General features: G+C 34.0%; 2 protein-coding genes and 1 long non-coding RNA gene across 3 annotated transcripts in view; all 3 read left to right on the forward strand.

The window, feature by feature from the left end:
* Positions 1-25,581, forward strand: part of LOC106137148 (latrophilin Cirl) — a 293,035-nt gene that overhangs the window by 108,790 nt on the left and 158,664 nt on the right. The window lies entirely within an intron of this gene.
* Positions 3,662-4,912, forward strand: LOC132903386 (protein GVQW3-like). Its single transcript, XM_060951649.1, has 2 exons — positions 3,662-4,437; positions 4,822-4,912. The coding sequence occupies exons 1-2, from the start codon at positions 3,792-3,794 to the stop codon at positions 4,863-4,865; spliced, it is 690 nt and encodes a 229-aa protein (XP_060807632.1). The 5' UTR covers positions 3,662-3,791; the 3' UTR covers positions 4,866-4,912.
* LOC132903394 (uncharacterized) lies at positions 21,942-22,797 on the forward strand. Its single transcript, XR_009657397.1, has 3 exons — positions 21,942-22,036; positions 22,242-22,524; positions 22,673-22,797. It is a non-coding gene; the product is annotated as an uncharacterized LOC132903394 (long non-coding RNA).

Below are 25,581 nucleotides of genomic sequence, written 5' to 3' on the forward strand. Positions count from 1 at the left end.
AATCAGTTTTATCCATTCTGCTAGTAAACGCTAAACATTTCTAGCATAGCTTGCTATGATAAAGTAGGTAACCAAAAAGTTATTTTGTCTATGAACTTAATCGAAAAAATCGTAAAAAAAATATTCATAATATACTTTAACAACACTGAATTTTGCGGAAATGGTCAGGATTACGTCTTATCCTCTCTGATTGAGTAAGTTTTTAATTTGAAGTGGCACCCGTCTTCAGACGGATGAAGTGACCTTCGCAACCTTTAGAGCTGAACCCTACCCGTATCGGAACATGGTTAGGTTACACATCCAGTTGCCTGACTGAAAGAAAAACAGGTTTCCTCACTATGTTTTCATTCAATCTAAGAGCACCGACTCACAATCAAGCTTATATAAATTATAAGAAATTTATGAACTTGAACTTATTGAAGAGTTTAAGAAACCTACCGAATTACGAATAAAACCACACCTGTACGCCAAAGAAGGAGATTTAAAAACCGCTTGGCCGACGCTAATTCGCGCTTAGCGCTAATTAGTCAACTAATTTGTTAGTGAAACTAATGCTGTGCCACTCCACTAATTAGTTTGGTTGTTACACACTTAGATGGCGCGTCCAGATTATAAATTAACCTGACAGTAACTAGATCCAACTGGATACTGTTCGCATGGATCGTGGAATTTTCACACAGTTTCCTGGAATGTGTGCTTGTTTCCAAAATGGGAAGGAGAATGTGTAACATGCTACCTGTGAGCGGGTAAACGCTCGGTACACTTCAGTGTCGAAATTTCATAATTGTCACTAGGGCACGACCGCGGCTTTGCATTTTACAATGGGAAATCCAATTAATACATTCGAATTTCGGGAATCCTCTCTAAGTGCGCCTTTAGACCGAATTAGGATTCCACATATCAAATTTCAAATGACACACGTATCACTTCTTTATCCCTGATGAGTTAAGCAGGGCGTGTCACTCGGAAAACTCGGAGTGAATTTTTTTTTTTTTTTTTTACGGGACAAATTACACGGATTGAGTTAGCCTCGAAGTAAGTTCGAGACTTGTGTTACGAGATACTAACTCAACGATACTATATTTTATAATAAATACTTATATTGATAAACATCCAAGACCCAGGCCAATCAGAAAAAGTTCGTTTCTCATCATGCCCTGGCCGGGATTCGAACCCGGGACCTCTGGTGTCACAGACAAGCGTATTACCGCTGCGCCACTGAGGCCGTCAAATTAGCTAGATGGCATGGCATAATGATGTAATTGAATTAAAAATCCGTAGTTCCTTTACCAAATATCTTAATCCCCATATAAATTTATTAATTTATCCAATATCACACGTTATTATGATATTTTTAAAGATATAAATGTATGTTTATATCTTCAAAAATACACAACGGATTTTGTATCAAAATCCGTTTATTTTTATTTAATATATATACATACCGAATATGTTTATTTTTAAAATATATGTCCATAGATTGATTCAAGGTGAAGGTTTCTATGTATAAATGTTATGCGCGCGAAGCCGGGGCGGGTCGCTAGTTCTTGTTACTTATCATATACATTTGAAGTATGATATGAACATAGCGTACTTTTTGTCTGGGAAAAATGACAGTTACCATTTTCAAACATACAGTATACCTAGTAAGGAAAACTAGAGAAAAAGTGAAGTGAAAGAATTCTTGTGGCTATAATAAAATATCGTCAGAGTTTACCTGATTCCAATGGGGATTAGGAGTCTGACGAGTTTCCTCTAAATACTTAATTCTTTTCAGAGCTTCATACAATAGGTTTTATTATAAAAATTCGCTTATAGGAAAATAGCCCACCCCGGCGGAGTATTATTCATTTTTATTCAAACTTTCACCCCCCCATTTTAGTGTTTTAGAAGAAGTAATCTAGTAGGTTTTAACTATATGCATACCAAATTGACTGTTGGCTTTGTCTACCCTGCTAGGGATATAGACGTGACTATATGTATGCACACCCAATTTGATTCAGATCGGTTCAGCTGTTTAGCTGTGAAAGCGGAACAGACAGACAGATAGACTTTCACGTTTATAATATTATGTATTAGTAAGGGATGAATGAATGTTTTAAATACTGTTGATTGACTGCCAACAAGATAATCAGTAATAGATTAAGAAAACATATTTATTCAGATGTTTGTACTTTTAGCTTTTTCATTTTAGTTTTTAAGTGATCCCTGGGGTTCACCTGAAAAAGATTTAAAAGTAAGCCTTAACAAGAATTACTGGAGAATCTGTTACAGCTTGTATCATAATAACGTTAGTTGCCTCAATGTGCAGGTTTTCACACGAAATTTCGTTTACAATGTAGGAATATTTCGGTGATGCCATATTATCAAAATATTCATACATTTCAGGTTTTACCCTTTATTAGAGCTATGGTAGGTGACGATAAGTACATGCACCGAATGAGGATGCTAAGTGCTTCGGTATGCCACCTGGGACCGGCGGCAGGGTTGCCACTCTTTATATTAAATTTTATATTTATTTTTATATTTTGCTAAAATGCGTGATGCGACTTCGAATGCACAGGTTCGATTTCCACCTTGGCCGTGTACCAATGACTATTTCCGAAAGTTATGTACCTACATTAGTTTGAAAACTAATGGATGATCTTACGGTGAGGGAAAACATCATTAGGAAACTGGATGTGTAATCAAGAAAGATCATCCAGCTAACTGTTACCTTTGGGTCTTTGGGTCTCCTATAATTTGATATAAGTTGCGACAGCCCTGCTCGTTGTTCCTGCATCATATCATTTCGATACATAGATGATCACTCACACCTGTTAGCGTTGATAGCTGATGGACATCATTAAGTACAGCATATTTTATGTATACATCAGCCGATTTTGATAGAAATTCTAGGTTGATATAAATGAGTGAAGGTTTATGTTCTTGGTGAATTATTGTTTCTTAAGGTTTCACAGCATGTTTCCACAATAATATTAGTATGAAATGTGAAATATAATATCACCATCTATCTCATGCAAATTCGGAGATCAGATTATTGACCTAAAAATGTTTAGTGTATGTAATACGAGTATTTAACTTCGTAAACATTCTTAAACATAAACAATTGTATTTGTCATTGAGGTTTCCAAAAACCTCAAAATAACATGCTTAGTCTAAATCTTCTTTGAAACATCACAACGGACTATGAAAGCTGATGCCAATTAATTCAATTTCCACTCTTTACACATAGGAATCACGTTTTCAATGTGAAAATGAAATACAAATGTTACACCAAGCCAACACATCTTAATTGCGTTCCATTACTTGGATTCAAAGCCAATTATAAAATAATTTACACTTGAAAAGCGTTAATTCTGCTTACAAAGGAACATCAAATGATACATTTACACTAATAACTTGATATGAATATAATGATGTCTAATTACATGAAAATCATTTGAGACATTAATGATCATTCGATATTAGAGTTCTATCGCATCACATGGGAATCTGTTAAGGGGATGTGGCTTGATCAATTGTTAATTTAAAAATCATTTGAACAAATTTTTGTTTCTAATAATTTTCAATTGGAAGATACAAATTCAATATACTACTCTGTCAAGAAAGTATCGGGAATGGATTATTTATTTATGGTTCCAAATACAAATTTTTGTTTTTTTTGTTGTTGTTAGATTGGCGCAACTGTTTTCCATTTTGGCGCGGAGTTTGAATTGCATCTGTTGTTTACATTAAATACAGTGCTATTTTTAGTTATATCATATCTAGTGTGTATTGCTAATTTCATAATGGATAAAAACATCGAACAAAGAGTTTGTCTTAAATTTTGCATTGCCAATGGAATATCGTGTTCGGAGTCACTGAAAATGTTACAGAAGGCTTACGGTGAATCGATTTTATCAAAAACTCGTGCTTATGAGTGGTACAAAGCGTTCAAAAGCGGTCGAGATGTGATGGAAGATTTGCCTCGCTCTGGTAGGCCATCAACGTCTGCAACTGAAGTTAACATCGCAAAAGTGAAGGAAATAGTGACTGAAAATCCTCATTCAACTTTGAGAGAGATAGCCACCGAACTTTCTGTATCTCACGAGTCGATCCGTACCATTTTAACTAATAATTTGGGTATGAAACGTGTTGCCGCTCGGCTAGTCCTAAAAGACCTGAATTTTTTTCAAAAACTCAATCGCATGAGAGTCGCTGAGGACATGCTAGAACGAGTCAATTCCGACCCAACATTCATGAAACGCATTGTTACTGGTGACGAGACGTGGGTTTACGAGTTTGACATGCAAACTAGTCAACAAGCTTTGGAGTGGCGCCTTCCAACTGAACCGAAACCGAAAAAACCACGCCAAAGTCGTTCAAAAGTCAAAGTCATGTTGACTGTTTTCTTTGACTATCGCGGTGTTGTGCACTCGGAATTCTTGCCGGAAGGTCAAACGGTAAATAAGGAATATTATTTGAGTGTTATGCGGCGTTTAAGAGAGCAAATCCGACGAAAAAGGCCAGATTTGTGGAAAGAAAATTCTTGGATTTTGCACCATGATAATGCACCTTCGCACAAGGCCATCATTGTGAACGAATTTTTAACCAAACACTCAACAAATACCATCGAGCAACCACCATATTCACCAGATATGGCTCCAGCCGACTTTTTTCTTTTTCCTAAACTGAAATTACCACTTCGTGGCACCCGTTTTCAATCGGTAGAAGACATAAAAGAGAATTCGCGGCGAGAACTGACCTCAATTCCGGAAACAGCGTTTAAAAAATGTTTTGATGATTGGATTATTCGTTGGCGTAAGTGTATCGTTTCTAAAGGAGCATATTTTGAAGGTGATAAAATAAATTTGGATGAATAACAAACAGTTTGTGTATTATTGATCTTTTCCTGCTACTTTCTTGACAGAGTAGTATATTACCTAAATGTGCAGTGTGTATATTTAATATTGTCATAAGACTTTTATACCAATTTTATAATATTAATTTATACCAAGAAATAACTGAACATGGCCATTCAGTCCTTTCAAGACTATTGGCTCTGTCTACCCCGCAAGGGATATAGACGTGACCATATGTATGTATGTATGTATATAAATAAAACAAATGTCAAAACACACAAGAAAGGTTTCATTATTATTTCAATGTCTAATGATAAAGTAAATGAATGGGCTAAAATTTAAAAACAAGTAGCTATTCAAGACAAATTTTCTTAGGAATCTTAACACTAAAACCAATAAATGAAAACCATATATTTCCTGTTTTAATTAAAATGAAAGTCAATTATTGTGTTATTAAAACTTTTGATTTTGCATAAATATCGCTGTTACAAGCTATAGGTACAAGTACAATCGAAAATATCAATAACTAAATAGGTATGTAAAAAGTTAGCAAAATTGAGTGCTTAAAGAACTTCCCCTTAATACCTGGAGCTAATATCTATTGTCATTCTCAAACTGCAAGTAACGCCCCATTGTGGTAAGAAATTGACGCCTATACAATGACGAACGTGTTATTTTTTCTTTTAACTTTTATGTCTCTCACGCTTTATTCTGTGGCTACGATAAACCTCGGTGTTTATCGTACGATTACATTGGTTTTTAGCATTCTTAGTAGGTTTTGTCTATTGTTTCACTCAGATACTACAGTACTCATTTATCAAAAAAAAGCCTTAACAAATTGCTCAAGTTAGTCCCAAAATATAAGATTTATACGAGTATAGGCTACTAATTCAAAGATACACAGCAAACAAAAAAGTTATATTTTCATCATGAAAGTAATTTTATATTATTAAAAAAGAATTTTTCAAAATTTTCGATTCAAGTAATGTTTTACAAATTAAATATATTATTATTAATTCAGTAGCTTTCACAACCGCTTTATTATTCCATCAACTAAAAAAAGTCTAAACGTATCATTATTTTTCATACATATTTAATTTAATTGAACAGTTAGTAGGTTTTTCCCCGATAAAGTTTACGTAAGTTTTCGAGTAGTGACGTAAAACTTTTGCATTTTGTATAAATATTTCAGACACAATAATAAAATATACAGAAATAAGTGCTTCATTGTTCCGTATTGATTACCTACTGCTTTTAAAAACAGCAAAACTTCAACTTTTTATAAGACGTTAAACTAAAGAAGTACCTAAAGAAATAATGAATGTATAGGATCTTGACTTGGTTGACTTAATAAATATATGAAGAATGTGAATAAGAGTATGTTGGAAGGAGAAGGTCTTGAAGATTCTAAATCGCGATTACAAAGATTTCGTGGATTGGTGTATAAATGCAGCCTCCGACTCAACATCGTCGGAGCCGCGGTTCCCCAGGTATAACCAAGCCTGCGGAAGATCTTCCCTTTGGTGGCGGTCGAGCCGAATCATCGCTCCCGCTACAGTCTAGACAAACGTGCCTTGATAAAATTGCTGACACCCTGACAAAAGGTCTTTACAAATGTACAGTATGAATGTGCTAGAAGGATAAAAAGGTCTAAGGAAGAGGCTAGTAAACTTATAATTCTTTTTGGTAAGCGATGGGATAGCAACCTTTTAAATCTCAATTTCATCATTGAGCCATATAGCTGAACGTAGCCTTTAAGTCCCCTCAAGACTATTGGTTCTGTCTACCACTTATTTAAAATAGAGGTTGTAATATGTATGTATGAATCGAAAGAAGTACGCAGGCATTATTTAAAAAGATGTAGTCTCTACTCAGGTTATAAGCGTAAAATGTATCTTCTACTAAGATCATTAAATCTTCTATCTGAACCGCCTAACCTGTAAACAATAATAATAGCAATATCAAACCGGTACAGTCCGCAATCCATCAGCAGTACAGTCGAACTCGGGCCGATCTTCCTGTTGTTAATTAAATGTACCAGGATATGGCCGCATAAATCATTGACAGGGTCCTGACAAAGATTCAGGGACAAATAAAGCCAGAGTATATAACAGATGAGAGAGTATAAAAAAAATTGCATTTGGAGAATTCACACGTATATCACTAATGATAATCTATTACCATGTGCCGTGTGGTTCCGGCACTACAAAATAGGACTACTCCGTATCTTTCTCATGGATGATAGGCGACAACTAGAAAAGCTAATAAACTTGGGATACTGAGACGAGAGTAGACGTGATTTTATGTATGTCTGTTGTATTATAGTCATTAACCAAATTTAAGTTTATTTAGTTATGATATCGCATTGGGCTAGACGTTAATTATAATGAATAATAAATAAATAATATATACCTTTTACACTTGAAACTTTAGGAACGATTGCCGTTGTCTACGCAGTGATTATGCTCGCTGTTGTAAAGTTGTAAAATTTTTAAAAATTTATATACAATACGAATATGTTAAGTCGAAAGTATGGACTAGGTACATTTATTATGTATGGTATATATTTTTGTATACACGAATCACTAGAAAAGCTATAAATACTAAAACCTATTTGTGTAAACTTAAACTAATTTTTGTCGGTTCATGTGTCAAAGTTACCATATAATTCACAAATCCAAAATATTTTCATATTTCAAAATATTTTGTATCCACCATTTCGGTGGACTTAATGAATATTCACTATTTACCGAAAATCCCTTAGTCTGGTCGCGGTAAAATAATTAATTCAATATTAAGCAGATTATGACCGGCCAGCACATTAAAAACTACACAGCATTTTGCGAAAACAAACCCTACCGCGTTGTAGTTTGTAGGTATTCGTAGGGCTGGCACCCCGTGAAAACATGTTTTAGAACTTAATTTTTTTGTAAAATTGAGATAAAAATTAAATTTTTTTAAACATAATTTGATATTTTGTAGTTACATTAATTATTATACATGAAAATTAATTTAATTTAGAAATTATTAAATGAAGCTATCTATGACAACATTTGAATGTAAATATTAAACTTAACTTAAAAATGCAGTAACTCATATCAAACTTGCTTTCTACTTTTAAAATATAAAAATTTACAATTGATTCATGATATGATTGTTGATCACAATTAAATTTCAATTATAATGCTTAACAAATACCTACATAAATTTAAATTACCATACTTTTAACATAGGCTAATACTCGTAGGTTTTTCTTTCAGGCGATTGTCTAGCAATCTGTCACTATTTGAATCTCAATTCCATCACTAAGCAAAACAACTGAATAACCTTTCAGTCTTTGCGAGACTGTTGGCTCTGACTTCTCCGCACGGCATATAGGCATGTTTAAATGATATATTATGTATGTATGTACACTTTTAATATCCATTGCAGTAATTAGTACAGACAGCTGTTGTTAAACCATACGTTTTGACAATTATTAAGCGATACGAAGTATCCTATAATAATGAATAAAAAATTTTAATTTGAATTGACAGCCCTACCCCACCCCCGCCCCTCACAATTTCGCTCAGGAACCGTTGCAATGATGGATCGCAGGAAGTTAGCTCGCATTACAGTATTCAGAATATCTAGTATTGTACGAGTATGTTTACCAGTTCGGTATTGATGTGTTTCTATAATGTAAAATGATCTTCCTGTAATGTCTATTTTCAAAGTTATGTACCTTAGTTTGAATACTAACCGATGTTCTTATAGTGAGTGTATATATGTACATACATACCTACATCACGCTTCTTTCCAGGGTAGGCAGCGACTAATTCTGTCTACTTGCAACGATCCCTGAATACTTATTTCCCTTTATCTACATTCATAACTCTCTTCATGCAAGCAATCATGTGTTTGTTATTGAAAATCTTTTACTTTTATAACTCCTTTCAAAATTAAAGACAACTAAGTTAATCCGTGAAAACGCAACAAACAAACAAACTCGCGTATTAGTTAGTATGGAAACACGGGTGTATTCCGATCTCTAATTTACCAAAGCCACGTAGCTTACGAAGTTACTCCGCGGATCCATCATACCAGGGAAGTTACTTGACATGTCTGTATTGAGTATAAATGTAAGTTAGTGCTGTATATTTTTACTTATATTATCGCAAACAATCAGTGGTTTTTTTAATATACATACATACAATCGTCTCTATTTAAATTTTGAGATTTAAATAGAGACAGGTTGCTAACCTATCGCTTAAAAAAGAATCCCAAGTTTGTAAGCCTAATCCTTAGTCGCCTTTTACGACATCCATGGGAAAGAGATGGAGTGGTCCTATTCTTTTTTGTGTTGGTGCCGGGAACCACACAACAAAACTGTTTTGTAATTTGTTATATTTATTTTTATGTGCAATAAAGCGTTTACAAACAAACAAACAAACATTTTATTATTTTTTAATCTAGCGTCGTTTGTCAACTATAAGACGTCGTATAACTAGTTATCGTTAATTGTTTTAATCGAAGGTTATATAAGTCGGAGGGGTTATTGTGAGTTTTACACCATTAAACGGAATTTGTACGTGATGTTTGATGTCCAATAGTAACGAAATGATAATAATGCATTTCTATAAAAATTCGCGTTCACTTGCCTGACTCGTTTGATGCAGAAAACTCGCATCAATCCCCCCTTCACGTCTACTATCTCTTCTCCTTAAATAACACCAAGAATAGTAGTCATATATCAAGTTATCATATTATTATTTGAAAACGCAGTAACAGATTTTTCTTTTTAAAATACTTATAATGTAACGAATGTTTTATTTGTTTTCAGGTATAAATTAGCGCATGCACTGGAAAAACTAAATAGTGAGTTATTTGTAAGTAAAATAAGCTCATGCTGTTTGGCTAAAAAATCCAAAAAAAAGAAAAGAATAGAATAATTTATACGACACATAACTAAAATTTAATTATATCTTCTACCGCTTCCAAAGTACACGTGTAGAAGAAGCGGCGGAACAAACTATACTGCAGCATTTTCAACGGACGTCAATTTAAAAATAAATCTTAAATCTAAATCATGGACGAATGAACATTGCAAAAATCTCGCAGACTACTATTACATTGGATAGTCCAAATTAATAAGCTATACGATAAAATGTACCTAATCAATGAAAATGAAAAAAAAAAAAAAAAATATTGATTTTATGGAGTGTGATTGGTCTGCAGAGAAACTAAGACAGGGATAGAAGATAAAGGTGCATAGAGACGTAAAATTTAAATACAACTTTATGGTGGTATAATTAAAGAAAGAAGTTGGGTTATCATTTTTACGTTATAATAATTTATTTACTATTTCATAATATCTACTTAATTTCATAAATTTTTAGTCGTTGTTAAAATTTATTTTGTAATCTATTAAAAGCCGCAGATAATCAAAAATATATTCTTTTATCAACCAGATAATACCAAGATCTTTTAAGAAAAGTCTCCTTTTGATTACACCAAAATTCTGCGTGACTTTTCATTCATTCGCTTCGAAGCCTACTCAAACATTAATAAACACGGAACAATTGACTTGAAGCCAATCTTTGTCTTTATATTAAATTAATATAATAAATTTAATTTCGCACCTGTCAGTCTGTCTTGTCCTTTGACAACGCAAAATGTTTCCATTTCCGAATTCGTTTTAATTTATGTACGAAATTGACACTGGCCGCCATTTTGGAATTCAAAATGGCGCACAAAGCGGCGGGAAATTCATATTATTTGTGTTTTGTGCAAATAGCCGGTATAGTTGTATTTTAGACGGTACCTACAAAGCATTATTTATTTTGTGTGAAATCATCTGTAGTTCTTTGTTATTGGATACAAACTGTTGTTTTTAGTTAATACTGACAACTGACACATGAAAATTCTTTCACGCTTTTCCCAAAATGTGGATTTTATCAAGTCGATTCTCTTCTGTTCTTTGAGGAATGAAACGAAATAAGTATGCAGGGATCGTGGCAACTAAAAAATAAAGATTCTGCCTTCCCCTCCGGGAAAGAGGTGTAGTCTTTCGTATGTATAGTGTAGTGTTTTGTCTACTCGACAGTATCTACGAAAGTCCAAACACGTGGGAAGTTGGTAACATTTATAAACTTTGACAAGTTCTCGAACCTGACTTGAACTAATACCAACAAAGAGAATCAATTTTGTTATCTCGCTTTTGTTTTTATCATCAAGTATACTTACCGTTTCCTTGAAAGTGGGTGGTAGATATCAATCGACCCTGACAAAAATCTTAAAAACCAGGATATGGGTTTTAGGTTTATTATCTACGGACGGTTGGCTGTTAGTTTTTTAGGTCTAGTTAATTTTTAGGTGCCGTGTGGATCCCGACACCAATGAAAAAAAACAAGAATAGGACCACTCCATCTCGTTTTTCATGGATGTCGTAAAAGCCGACTAAGGGATGGGCTTATAATCTTGGGATTCTTCTTTAGGGCGATGGGCTAGCAACTCTCAATTCTATCATTTAGCAAAACAGCTGAACGTAGTCTATCAGTCTTTTCAAGACTGTTGGCGATGTTTACCCCGCAAGGGATATAGACATAATGATATGTATGTATATATGACTATCTTTGGATGGCTAAGTGATACAACTTAGATGTAGGTAGCGACCCATCGCCACAAAAAACCCAATTTAATAAGCATTTCTTTTGATACACTTATACCATCTGCATGGATAGGGAAGCACCTGGTACATGCAATAGCATGTCATTCATCCTGGTCTAAGAAATATCTTAGACCAGGATGAAAGCAGTCTTCTATATTATCACATTTTCTCACTGTAGACTATAACTTATCCTGCTTAAGAAGTCACACCATGCTTAAACGTAGTCCTAAAGAATTAACGCGCGTTATTATTTATTGCTTTTCCGTAAAATAGTATTAGTTTTTCTTAAAATTAAAGAAAAATATCTTGTCAAAATGTGAAGACCCCAACAGTTTTTGGTTCCCTCTGTTCAGAGACATCTATATCAATTAGGAACATCAATTCGTCTCGTTGTCAGCAATATTTCTTCATCAGTACCCCCCCTCGGAATGTGTCAAAATTTTGACAGTGTAACATATAGGGTGCTACTTGGTATAGTGGAAAAAAATAGTAATAGAAACTAGTCGTCTATGATTATTAGTCGTATGTCATAAAAGACGATTAAGGGTTAGACTCATAAACTTGGGTTTCTTCTTATAGGCGATGGGCTAGCAACCTGTCACTATTTGTAACTCAGCTGAACGTGGCCTGTGTTAGTCTTTAAAGACTGCTGGCCCTGTCTACCCCGCAAGGGATACGGACGTGATTATATGGATGGATGGATGGATACAAACTAGTTATTATAAATTGTATTTTTGTTTTAAAGCAATTCTATCTTAAAGCCAAATAGCTGAATGAGGCCTACCTGTCTTTTCAAGACTTTTGGCGCTGTCTATCCCGCAAGAGATATAGACGTGATTATATGTATGTATGTGTGTATGTATTTGTACAGGAAGGAAAGCAGCTGACACACACTATGTCCTTTCCTCGCTAACAGACTTAAACGGATTTACCAACTTGTGTTATACTTATAAAGAAATCATTTCCATTAGTGACGCCCGCAGAGTTTTCACGGTAAGCCCGTAATATCACTTAATTACAATCTGAGGGCGAGCATAATTCAATTTGATGTCGAAATTAGGAACAAGATTATAATATCATAAGATGAGTACCATGGAAATCTTAATAAGACAAAAACACATAAAAAAGAACAGGACAAATACAGGACAAATTACACAGATTGAGTTAGCCTCGAAGTAAGTTTTAGACTTGTGTTACGCGATACTAACCTCAACGATACTATATTTTATAATAAATACTTATATACATAAACATCCAAGACCCAGGCCAATCGAAAAAAGTACTTTTCTCATCATGCCCTGGCCGGGATTCGAACCCGGGACCTACGGTGTTACAGACAAGCGTACTACCGCTGCGCCACAGAGGCCGATTTCGGGCTCGCATATGGCAAAAATCCCGCTAAGTTTCTTACCCGCACGAATTTCGAGAACCTCTTTTAGTGCAGATAAAAGTTCCTTCATTCAAATTTCAATTAAAGTAAGTACATACATTCTTGTTGTAGCACATAATTTTACAACTAAAATGTTCAAACAAGATTCCGTTAGTAAATAACGCTCCCTCTTTCACAGTCGGTTAACAATACGGTTTTGGTTTAAATAAGTAAGAAAAAGCTAGTACAACAAATGAACATACCCCATGTAATTACTTATTTCAAAAAATTTTACATTGTATTAAAAAATATTCAATCATTTGATAGCTCCCTCACTCTCAAGTTTCTAACTAAAATAGTTCAACTACTATACAAATTAAAAATAATTACTGCAATACATTGTAAAGTTTAAATAATTACTACAAAACTAAAATCACAGAAACGGAACAATCTGTCTCTTTTTACCCCCTCATTACACAGAGCAAAATATAGACTGCTGTATCCAGATTGACTGGTACAAAAAAGAAAAAATATAACCATATGTCAATCTTTTTGTCCTTCAGAACCAAGTTATTGATACATTCACAAAACTCCACTTCACACGTATGACGATGTAATAAGGTTCATTATAAAGTGTATGTTTTATCTCGAGTGAATTTTAAATTTGTAGATCATGTGTCCCAGAAACAGCGTCGCGGCCAATTTAAACGAGACAGCAAGAGCGATGTCGCCGTACTGTCGATAACAGAAGTGTTTATTTTATTCAGAATGCCAATTACGTAATGTACTCAACGGGAAAGAGGTTGAGAATTTTGTTATTTAATGTACATTTCGATAGTAGAATATGTTGTTGGGAATTTCGTTTTGTAGCTTTCTTCATCACAAATTTTGCGATATTGAGCATTGACAAGCTTACAAATTTTATTTATAAACTAGCCTTTTATCGCGGTTTTGCCCACGTGCTACGGGTGAAACAGTCGTGACTATTAAAATGAATATACTTTTACGCAAAAACAATGCATTTGAATGAATGAATTTAGTATGGCGTGTACATTAGAATAACACAGGCTATTATTTACACGCAAGCGAAGCCGCTTCCGGATGCAAGTTCAATTAGATAAATTCTTACAAAGGCCAAAACAAACATTCGTTGTCTTTAAATCAATCTTAAGAACTTACCGGTTTATACTACATGCGACCGGTAATTTCTGGCGCCGTAAAAGAACAAAAGGTTTATTTTAATTTCTAAACACATTTGCTGTCGAATGTACTATACGATTGAACTGAAAATAAAGCAACAAAGGCCCTTTTTAATAGCTAGAGCCGTCTAACATGTGATATTTATAAACAAACGTACAAGTTCAGGCCTTTTTAAGGTTTAACTACTTTTTTTACAATGTCAAAAATAGCTTGGTTGGTCATCATTATTTTACTTAGTTTTAGTCCGCGGCGTTATACTGAAATGGCCATTTTTCTAGGTACCATATCAGTTTCCAGAAAAAATTGTAGCATATGTTCACCTCGGATAATATATATATTTTTACAACATTTTATCAATATCGGTCCAATGATTAAGCGACACTAAATCCGAAAACACATAATTTGAGTTAAAAATAGAAATAGATATAACAAGGATCTTAAAACCAACCGAATTAAATGATTTAATTAATAGGTATCTAGTGTATTAATTATTTCCTATATATTTAATATACATATATATAGTTAGTTTCATAAACAGCAAGAGGCCAATATTTCTGCCTAAGGCGCTTAAAAAAAAAAAAACAAGAAAATGAAATAGGTATAGCCTTCGTTTATTACCGGTAAGTCTATTATTAACCTGTAAAGGGTTCATTAAAATAACCCTAAAATCGATGGTAGCACCCCATCTCGGTATTAGTTTGACAGCCTTTGATGTTTGAAACAGCAAAATTGACGCTAAATTTGTGAGAACACCATGAAAGTCTGCGTATACCGAAATAGATAAAAACATAAATTATTTTATTAATATCTTCTTCTTGTGGTTTCCATCATGTTAGAATAGGACCACTTCATAAGTCTAAAATATCGATTTATTTTTAAAATAATGGGAAGAGCAACAGCTGGTATATAGGTACATATTATGCTTTTTCTCCTCTCCAGACCAGCACGGAACCTACACCAACTGATACCGTGATTGACGTGTCCAATCAACCGTTGTTCAAATAACAAATTTAAATACATGCACCAACCCTGCGCTTTGCAATTTGGTGCCAAATTCACTCCGGACATCAAAGGACGCCGCCCTTGCCGATGTTAGGGTTGCCACTGTATTGATTTTAGTCTTTTATCGGTTCACTAAAATAAGCTCCATTTTTGTAGATTCTGCGTATGTATTTAGTAGAATTTAAACAGAGGGAGGTTTAAAATAACTGTGGAGTTTTGGTAATAGTTATTAAAAGGATTATTTTCAAAAAAGTAGACAGATATTACTTAATTACGTCAACACAACTTGTAAATCTGCTACCACTTTAAAAAAATCAGTAATGTTTCTTTCAAAAAATGTTTTTAATACGTACATTTACACATTTTATGCGTGCGAAAAGGATTAATAAATTAAACAATATTTAGGTCAGAGAAAAATAGTAAATGCCATTGCGACTAGCTAGACCATAGATAAACAAGAATTGAAGCTACAACCTCTGACCTCAACATGTTGTACCATTATAATACAACAAAAGCGTTGATTTTCGACCGACTGCCCTAGATAAAATTCTTTTATTCATGCAAATTAGGTTTTTGTATAACTTATCAATATTATAAACGTACATATATTAAACATTTTCATTTTAGGTATACATATAATAGAGAAAACTGACTGAGTAACATATCTAAGAATAGCCAAAACCGCTCGGTTTAAAGACATTATCATGTAAGTTCGTCTTTGATTCACTATTGATCCTTATATTTTCGAGGCTCTGAAATAAACGGGCTTATTTGTTTTACATGAGCGGAGCCGCGTGAAAACTGTAGGTTAACATTAAACATCTATCATAAATCGAGAGAAGAACTATTGAGTGCTTAACTGACGTCTTCAGAAACCGGGTATTTAGTATGTTATGAAAACGAAAAGATCGCTTAAGAAAACGCTCGCTTATACGAGTCCGTACTACTCGTATTTATAGATACTATGAAGTTTGAAATACACATGTTTACTTACCAACATTGATATTGGCATAATGATAGAACGGCAGTGGGTTCCGTGCCCGGGGGTGCAATTACCTATCGAAAGGCCAATTCTCCGTCCGTATACTGACCTAGGTCAATCGTAATAGTACGGATAGCCTACCATGGGTTTTGTTTGGTGTAGTCGACTGTTGTGAATTATTGCATTGCATTGCCGTGTGGTTCCCGGCACCAATACAAAAAATAATAGGACAATTTCATCTCTTTCCCATGGATGTCGTAAAAGGCGACTAAGGGATAGGCTAACAAACTTGGGATTCTTTTTTAGGCGATGGGTTAGCAACCTGCCACTATTTGAATCTCAATTCTATTATTAAACCAAATAGCTGAACGTGGCCATTCAGTTTTTTCAATACTGTTGGCTCTGTCTACCCCGCAAGGAATATAGACGTGATCATATGTATGTATGTATGTATGTGAATTATTCTAAACATATAATTCACTATCTTAGATTTTTAAGTATAGATTGTAACTGTTGTATGTTATGTCTGTACAAAGACATACTATATAATTTCACTTTCCCCTACAATTATATTTGCATACCTTGGAAAATGATAACATGAACATGTTTGTTATTCAATTTATAAATGCGTAAATTTGTGGAAAGTACGAAAGTGTATAACAGAAAATGTTCGAAATATTGATTCAAAATATCGATTTCGCAACGACTTTTGATAGTGATAGGTAGCGCGATAGTTCACTATCGATAGACTATCGATCTCGTCGATAGTATCGATCGTATTAATAGTGCCGTTACTGTAAAAATAAAATTCACACGAAGGAATCTATCAAGTCTTCTTCCTCCTGGCTTTAGTCCCGGTTGCATCCTCACCACTCTGAAGAGGAGCCTGGGGTATGCCTTTGACAAGCTATCAAAAGTATCGAAGCTAGTTATAGAATGCAATATAGATATTACCTACTAGTATTGTAGTGGTTGATGTTGTTATACCAAACCGATTTATCGATAGTACCGATAGACCTATTGAGAGTATACATAACTTACGAAGTCAAATATCGATACTCATAGTTTCGCAACAATAGTAATAGCAATTTAAGGTGTTAGGAAAGAAAGTTTTTAAGAGACAAAGGGTTAATAACAATTTGTTTTAAATACATTCAGTTGTAATAATCATAAAACAGTAGAACAACATGTGTGACTGACAGACAACGCCCCCATTTATATATATAATTCTGGGGGAACGTCTAATCATCGTACCGTGACGAAAACAAGCAATTTTGTTGTAACATTGCATAGACTTTTGACTTGAAAAGCTTTTTATGTTATTTAATATGTATTTGAATACAAAGTAATTAAGACTTGAAACGAATTTATAATTATAGTGTGAAGTTTATAGAATAGCTTGTTTACAGAAAAAATTAGTTTTGTTTTAGATGTGAATTTTTATGAGTGTAACTAATTTAACTTACAGATTCAAATTTTTCAAATTCAAATTCAAAAACTTTATTGTAAAACATAGGTAAGTAGTACAGATCTTTTACATGTGTTTATAGTATCACTATGTTTTATCCTGGAGAGGATGTACAATAGTTAAAATATCGTTAACATTTATGTTTGATCATGCATTAAAACAAATAGAAGGAAATTATAAATTGGCACATTAGGTATATTTTGTTAATTGTCATTTAAAAAATCATTTATCGTGTAATAACATTTATCTAATAAAAATAATTTTAATGTCTTCTTAAAGTTAAAAAAATTGAGATCCTTGAAACTCTCTGGCAATTTATTATATATAACAGGGGCCATACCAAATATACTTTTCCTTAACAACGCCGTATTGTGGCCGCCCACTACCAACTTGTGTACATATTGTGGTCTAACGTATTTTCTTGAACAAGTGTGGATTTAATTTTACAAATACACACAATTCAAAAATATAGATACATGGAAATGTCAATAGTTTGAGAGACTTGAAATGTGGCACACAGCTGTCTTGAGTTTTTAAGGAACACATAGATCTCAAACATCTTTTTTGTGCCCTAAAAATGGTTTCCTTATCCCTTGAGTTACCCCAAAATATTACTCCATATCGCAATATTGGCATAACCAGACCATGATATGCCACAACACACGCCTCTAATTTAATTTTTTTTGCTAATTGGAAAAGCGCATATGCACATTTATTTAATTTTTTGCAAACATCAATAGTATGACCATTCCAAGTTATTTTATTGTCAATTGTAAGCCCTAAAAATTTGGTTGTCATAACTTCTTCAATCTGTTCCCCATTAAAATTGATCGATACATTTTGTACACTTTTTTTTGAGCAAATTGCATTAATTTAGATTTTTTCATATTAATTTTCAAATTATTGACTTCAAGCCATTCTATTATGTCACGTAATACATTATTTATGTCAGTTTCATATTCATTTGGGTCATTACACTTTATTATAGCTGTACTATCATCAGCGAATAATACCATATGCTGTCTAACATGTTTAGGCATATCATTGATGTAAATTAAAAATAATACGGTTCTGGGGTGACATACCCGATAATCTCAAAATTGAAAAAAACCTTTTTCCTCTTTCATAATTAAAAACTCTTCAAAATTTAATACGACTTTTATTTTAAAAGTTACTTAATAAATACATATTCTGTGAATATTTCAAGCATGCACTTACCTTTTTCCAATCAATTTCTAGCGAAAAGAAGCAAAAAATTATCACGTTTTTTGAACGAGAACCCTCTTTAATATTAAAATAATTATTTTTTTGTATTTTTTATAATAGCGGAAAAAGTATAAATATACAAACACCATCTGTGTAAATTTCCACTATTTAGCTACCACGTTCATGAGATACAGCCTAGTGACAAACAGATGGTCAGACGGACAACGAAGTCGTAGTAAGAGTGTTCCATTTTTACCCTTTTCCATAATAAACTAATAGTGCCGTGTAGTTCCCGACACCAATACAAAAAAGAATAGGACCACTCCATCTCTTTCCCATGTATGTCGTAAAAGGCGACTAAGGGATGGGCTTACAAACTTGGGATTCTGTTTTAGGCGATGGGTTAGCAACCTGTCACTATATGATTCTCAATTCTATCATTAAACCAAATAGCTGAACGTGGCCATTCAGTCTCTTCAAGACTGTAGGCTCTGTCTACCCCACAAGGGATATAGACGTGACCATATGTATGTATGTAACTAATAGATCGATTGCACAAAGTTTCAACAATCTTTCCAAAGCGCTATCAACAATATTTGGCGATAAATTCAAACCATTTCACCAGAGACATACCTTGTTTCGGAAACATCCAGTTAATTTGTATAACCCCGTCGTATTTTGTTTCATGCCGCCAATTCCGTTGCCGTGTTCGATCCGGTACGGTATCGGAATGCGCGGTATTTGTCACTATACGAACCGGATAGGGTTGTCGATGAAAGAATTTGTTGTTATTATTTACAGAAAATGCCGTTCGCGCGTTTGGTGTACGCGTCGCGTGCGATTTTGGAAAAATATGTTGCTTGTTTTTGGATACATGTTGCATGATAGTTGTGTTCCAGGGTTTCGGTTCCATGGGAAATTACTAAGTTTGTTAGGTGAGGTTAGTCAGGATTAAGACAACTTATTTATTTAGGAACATATTTCTCATATTTGCGTCTTTATAATAAAATAGTTTTATTTTCTAAATATATCTACTTCTGCTTGCAAAGCGCATGTGTAGAAGAAGCGGCGAAATAAACTACACTGCAGCATTTTCACCGGACGTTAATTTAATTTTAATCATGGACATTGTTATATCTTATATCCACATTTCTATCTCGCGTATTCGGAATTAATATAAACGGACTATTAGAATCTTGCTCGACGATATTATTTTATGTTAAATGTAAGAAAATATAAAAACTTCATTTTTGATCATGCATTGCATTACCACTGCGACATAACTAATGAATCAGATACTACAAACCTAGATTTTTTGAAAATCTTATACACGTTTCATTTCAGATCTCGGCTTGTCCAATGTGAGGCTCTGTCAACCCCGGGGCGGACAAAAGAGTGAGAGCCCCTTTGTCCAAATTTAATTTGCAGTCTTAGAACCAAGACAATGGTACCTAAGTGAATACAGCCACGGTTTTCGTTTATTGAATAACATGATTAATTGCAAAATAAGATTAGGCGTTCAATCAAAATCAATGTTTTTTTGTTCAAGAATAATTTGAATGTCTTGAGAGGATTCGTGATTGAGTGGTTGAGATGTACGACTTTAGTTTTAGGTATACAGATACAAAAGTCGGCGGTATGATATAAGGCTTTCTTTTTTTTAAATTAAAGATTAAATATCTTATCATTTAAAAAAAGTTAAAAAGTTTGGTTTGGTTCCCGGCACCAATAGAAAAAAGAATAGGACCACTCCATCACTCTCCTATGAATGTCGTAAAAGGCGACTAACGGGTAAGCTTATAAACTTTTGATTCTTCTTTTAGGCGATGGGCTAGCAACTTGTCACTGTTTTAATCTCAATTCTTTCTTAAAGCCAAATAACTGTACGTGGCCTATCAGTCTACAAGACTGTTAGCTCTGTCTACCCCGCAAGGGATATAGACGTGATTACATGTATGTTAAAAAGTTTACACATCCAATACAAAAAATAAATTGTTGTAACCCTGCCTATAGAGCAAGAGCCCGTGAACGCCAGACATACCTTATTTTGTAAAAGCTGAAAGTTTCTGTAAATATGCCTCTAGTTCAGGTAGGAACGATCCCCACCTATGGTACTCAGGCAGTGGTTGCTTTGGCAGGTAGCAGGTAATAAAGGTATACTTTTTTCAACCTGAAATTCGTTAATTTGTAAAGCTCAATTTTTTGATATTTTATCCGTAATAATACACAAACTCGCGTTACTCATTGCCAGACACGTACTATGGTTGCAACCCCTTGCCAGACACCCCTAAACTTTAATATTTTGTAACTCTACTTACGTCATTTTGTAAAATCTGAATTTAATACATATTTTTTGGGGAATTATTCAAACAAAGTTTCTGAAGTAGCCAGACAGTTTTGAAGGTTCTATTATCCTGCCAGACGCATTGGAGTGAGCAAAAGATGCAAGAGTGCGGAGTATATGTAGTAACTGGAGCGAGTGGGACAGTTTACTATGCGTATATAACCGTCCGTTGAACAATACAAAATAAACTAGGGATGGCGATCTAAGATCGATTAATCGAAAAATCGATTATTTGGAGCGAAAAAATCGATCTTTTTAATCGATCGTATACATTGAATCGATCTCGTGAATCGATCTCAGACATTCTAAAATAGAGATACGATTTTTTCTGTTTTGGTTTAAACCATACAATTAATTGAAGGCCCGTATTACAAGAGTGCTGCCGGTTGATTACTCAAAACCTCGCAAGATGGCTGTATGTGTCCTTCGCCTCACTTCTCATCAATAAACTTGTTACGTTTATAAATTATAATCATATTCTTTAACCTATATGCGCCACCACCGTAATCTGCTGTGGCGCACATGTGGGCCGACCGTCCGAGACAACTTAAATCTCGATTTTAAGCTTAACATACATATCGTTATGGTTTAAAATTGTTTAATTTACATCCCAAACATACTTAGCAACCACAGACAACAGAAATTAATCTATTACTTTGAATAAAGGAATATGGGATTTCCACAAGTTGCTTGTCAAAAAGCAACTTTCTATGTATAATGCACTTGCACAGGAAACTTAGGGTTTAAATGACGAACTTAAACATTATTTATCGCAGGCAGTCGTGGACCTTAAATATGATCCTATACATTACTGGCAAGAGCTAAAAAACCATCAATAGCCATGACGTATATGACTATTGTGGCATCATCTGTTCCTTGTGAGCGCCTGTTTTCAGTTGCTGGAAACATAGCAAATGATGAGCGGAACCGCTTGGATCCCGGTAGACTTGACAGATTGTTGTTTTTAAAAAGGTAAGGTATTAATCATTGGGAACTTTAAGTCAAATTATCTTATTGTTTTTGATTAAAAAAGATTTGAAAATAAATGTTTTGTTTTCTACCTGATCTGATACATTGATGATAATAGTAATAAAAATAATTGTTAAAAGAATTTGATAAAAAGATCGTTAATTCTAAAATTTGTCTTGTTTTTTATGAATTTGATTTATACTTACAGTGAAAAAAACATTTTGGAAAAATATCGAATTTTTGAGGATTGATTCATCAGGTCACATCCCTAAAATAAACGACAGCTGATGCGCAATGAAACGTCGCAAGAAACCGAACACTCTGTCCCACTCGCTCCAGTTACTACATATACTCCGCACTCTTGCATCTTTTGCTCACTCCAATGCGTCTGGCAGGATAATAGAACCTTCAAAACTGTCTGGCTACTTCAGAAACTTTGTTTGAATAATTCCCCAAAAAATATGTATTAAATTCAGATTTTACAAAATGACGTAAGTAGAGTTACAAAATATTAAAGTTTAGGGGTGTCTGGCAAGGGGTTGCAACCATAGTACGTGTCTGGCAATGAGTAACGCGAGTTTGTGTATTATTACGGATAAAATATCAAAAAATTGAGCTTTACAAATTAACGAATTTCAGGTTGAAAAAAGTATACCTTTATTACCTGCTACCTGCCAAAGCAACCACTGCCTGAGTACCATAGGTGGGGATCGTTCCTACCTGTACTAGAGGCATATTTACAGAAACTTTCAGCTTTTACAAAATAAGGTATGTCTGGCGTTCACGGGCTCTTGGGCTACTAGCACGCAATACATTTACATTGTATTGAATTGGCTAAAATCCTAATTAGAAGTTCAATACACCGCTCATTCAGCTGTTTGAAAATTAATATGATTTAGTGACAAAATGATACGCCTATTACTGTAAGCTACTCTATTATTTTGTAAATACTTGTCATTTGTACCAAGCAATACAGTCATTTTATAATTTATACTATACTAGCGCCCTGCCCTGGCTTCGCACGGTTATCATTTATGTTATACATATAAACCTTCCTCTTGAATGGCTCTATCTATTTTAAAAACTGCACAAAAATCCGTCATGTAGCTTTTTAAATCAGAGCATACAAACATACAGAGGGACAGACGCGGGAAACGACTTTGCTTTATATAATAGTGATATCCATACTAATATTGGAAGTGAAGTACCTAAGTAGAAAGTACTATCTATCACGTCAAAACGACAATCAATTTCGATGAAATTTAAACAATAAAGTGTAGTACGGAGAAGAAGAAGAACATAGAGTAGTTTTCTAGGCGTAAAAGCCAAGATGAACTTACCTTTATTAAATAAGGCACCTATTAAAATCTATAATAATATGTCTATTAAATAGACAACCTTGCATGATTTCGAATGTGGATGAAACAATTTGAGTGTTTTGATCATAATGCAGAGATCACGGATATGGATATACGCGTATTAAAGTCTGTAACTACCATTTCTCAAATGAAGGAATGAGAGTTTTCAATAAAGAATTCGGTAAATTTCGAGGTCAAACATTCAGCTATTTTGCGAAACCTCACAAGAACTGGAAGAGAGACAAATGCTTGTAAATGATTCAAGATTCATCCGTTAATATCATAAATTCCCATTTTGAATTTTATATAAGAAAATCTGCAGTGTAAAACAATACTTCAAACATTTCTCTCTAATCGATATTATACACATAAACGACAGGCGTTCAAAATTTCTATAATAATAACAATTTTCCCAACACCTTAATACAGAAATTACAATTGATTCATACAACAATAACCTTTATTCACCTAACTATAAATATTAAATTCGCACGATTGTTACTGTGTATACAGGGTGATACGAGTTCAATGACCCCAGCCCCTTATAATAAGGGTGTCAAGGTATTGTTTGAGTGTTTTGATTACATTGCTATATTGTTAAGTTTTACAAGTAGCGGTTAACCATTGTTTAGTTATCTGATAGATGGTAATTTAAGGTGATAAGATCAACTGAAGAATACGCTAGTCTTTTGAACGAATGAAAATTATTGTATACTAGAGGCCGCCCGCGACATCGTCCGCATGGAAATTCTATCAATACCGCGGGAAGTCCGGGATAAAAAGTAGCCTATATTTTATTCTGGATCTTCAGCTACCTACATACCAAATTTCATCGTAATCGGTTCTGTGTTTTTTGCGTGAAAGAGTTACAAACATCCATACTGACATACTCACAAACTTTTGCATTTATAATATTAGTAGGATTTATAAAAAAGTCGAAGCTGAGGCTCCGTAGCATGACACGCGCGATGCCGTTTTTATCGCGTGAAAAACTATAGCTGTTTGGCTTTTTATAATGATGTAAAACGGGACAGAAGTAGAGAGAATAAAAATATACATACGCCACCCCTCTTTCCCCGAGGGGTAGACAAATTTTTCTACTTCTCACGATCCATGGATTCTTCTTTTGTTTAATCTACATTCATCGATATTTTCACATAAAATCGTTGGTTTTTTGTAAACTCATGTAGGAAACATTCCAAAAATATATTCCAATTAATTTAAGTGGTTTAATTATTAATTAATTGAATTACAGACCACGTCTACGTCAAGGTTAAATTACAAAAAAATGTTTATAAATTATAAAAAAAAAAATTTTTTTTAACTTAATTCAGAAAGAAAGTTAAACAAACATAATTTCTGCTCTTACCACATAACAAAACAAGTCTTTTCCTGTAACAATAAACAACAAACAAGAACAGAGTAAATACATTTGTAAAGACACAACAACTTTGCATTCGGAAATTATGAAGTTGTGCAAACATACACACATTTCAAAGCATACTTACTCGTATCCTTGTGTCACGAAAATTTTCTACGTAAAGTTACAACACAGTTGTAGCTACAATTTACATAGATTATAAATCAGTGGCATATTCAAGACTACCCTAAGGAATGTGTGAATTATTATGAAGAATACGTCAATTACGAGGAAAGCCGCGGGGCGCGACATGTGATGACAGTGTTCTGAATGAATTTGAATTTTATAACCAATTTGCGAATTTGGGGCTGTAAATTTTAATATAAGCCAAATAGCTGAGCGTGGCCTATCAGTCTTTTCAAGACTGTTGGCTCTGTCTACCCCACAAGGGATATAGACGTGACCATATGTATGTATGTATGTATTTTTTAATATTTTTTGAGTCACTTAAATAAATGGAGATCATGTTGGTCCCACAGGTGAACGATCACGCCTCTATCCGGAAGGGGTGGTCAGAGACTACATCTGTGGGTGTGTTTGTCTGTTCTGTACAGACATTATATTTTTTTAGAAGTAAAATATGATTCTACTTCTTATTTAAATCAATATTTTTTTTAACATGCCCAGCCCTTTAGTATAGCATCACTTCATTCCCTTCACATGGATGTAGTAAAGGGCGACTAAGGGAATAGATATGCCAGCTTTTACCATGATTTAATAAGCTTAAGCCCACCTGTATTAAATAGCAGGTACCCATCGGCGCGAATTGT

The sequence above is a fragment of the Amyelois transitella genome, chromosome 25 (assembly GCF_032362555.1).
Source record: "Amyelois transitella isolate CPQ chromosome 25, ilAmyTran1.1, whole genome shotgun sequence".
NCBI lineage: Eukaryota > Metazoa > Arthropoda > Insecta > Lepidoptera > Pyralidae > Amyelois > Amyelois transitella.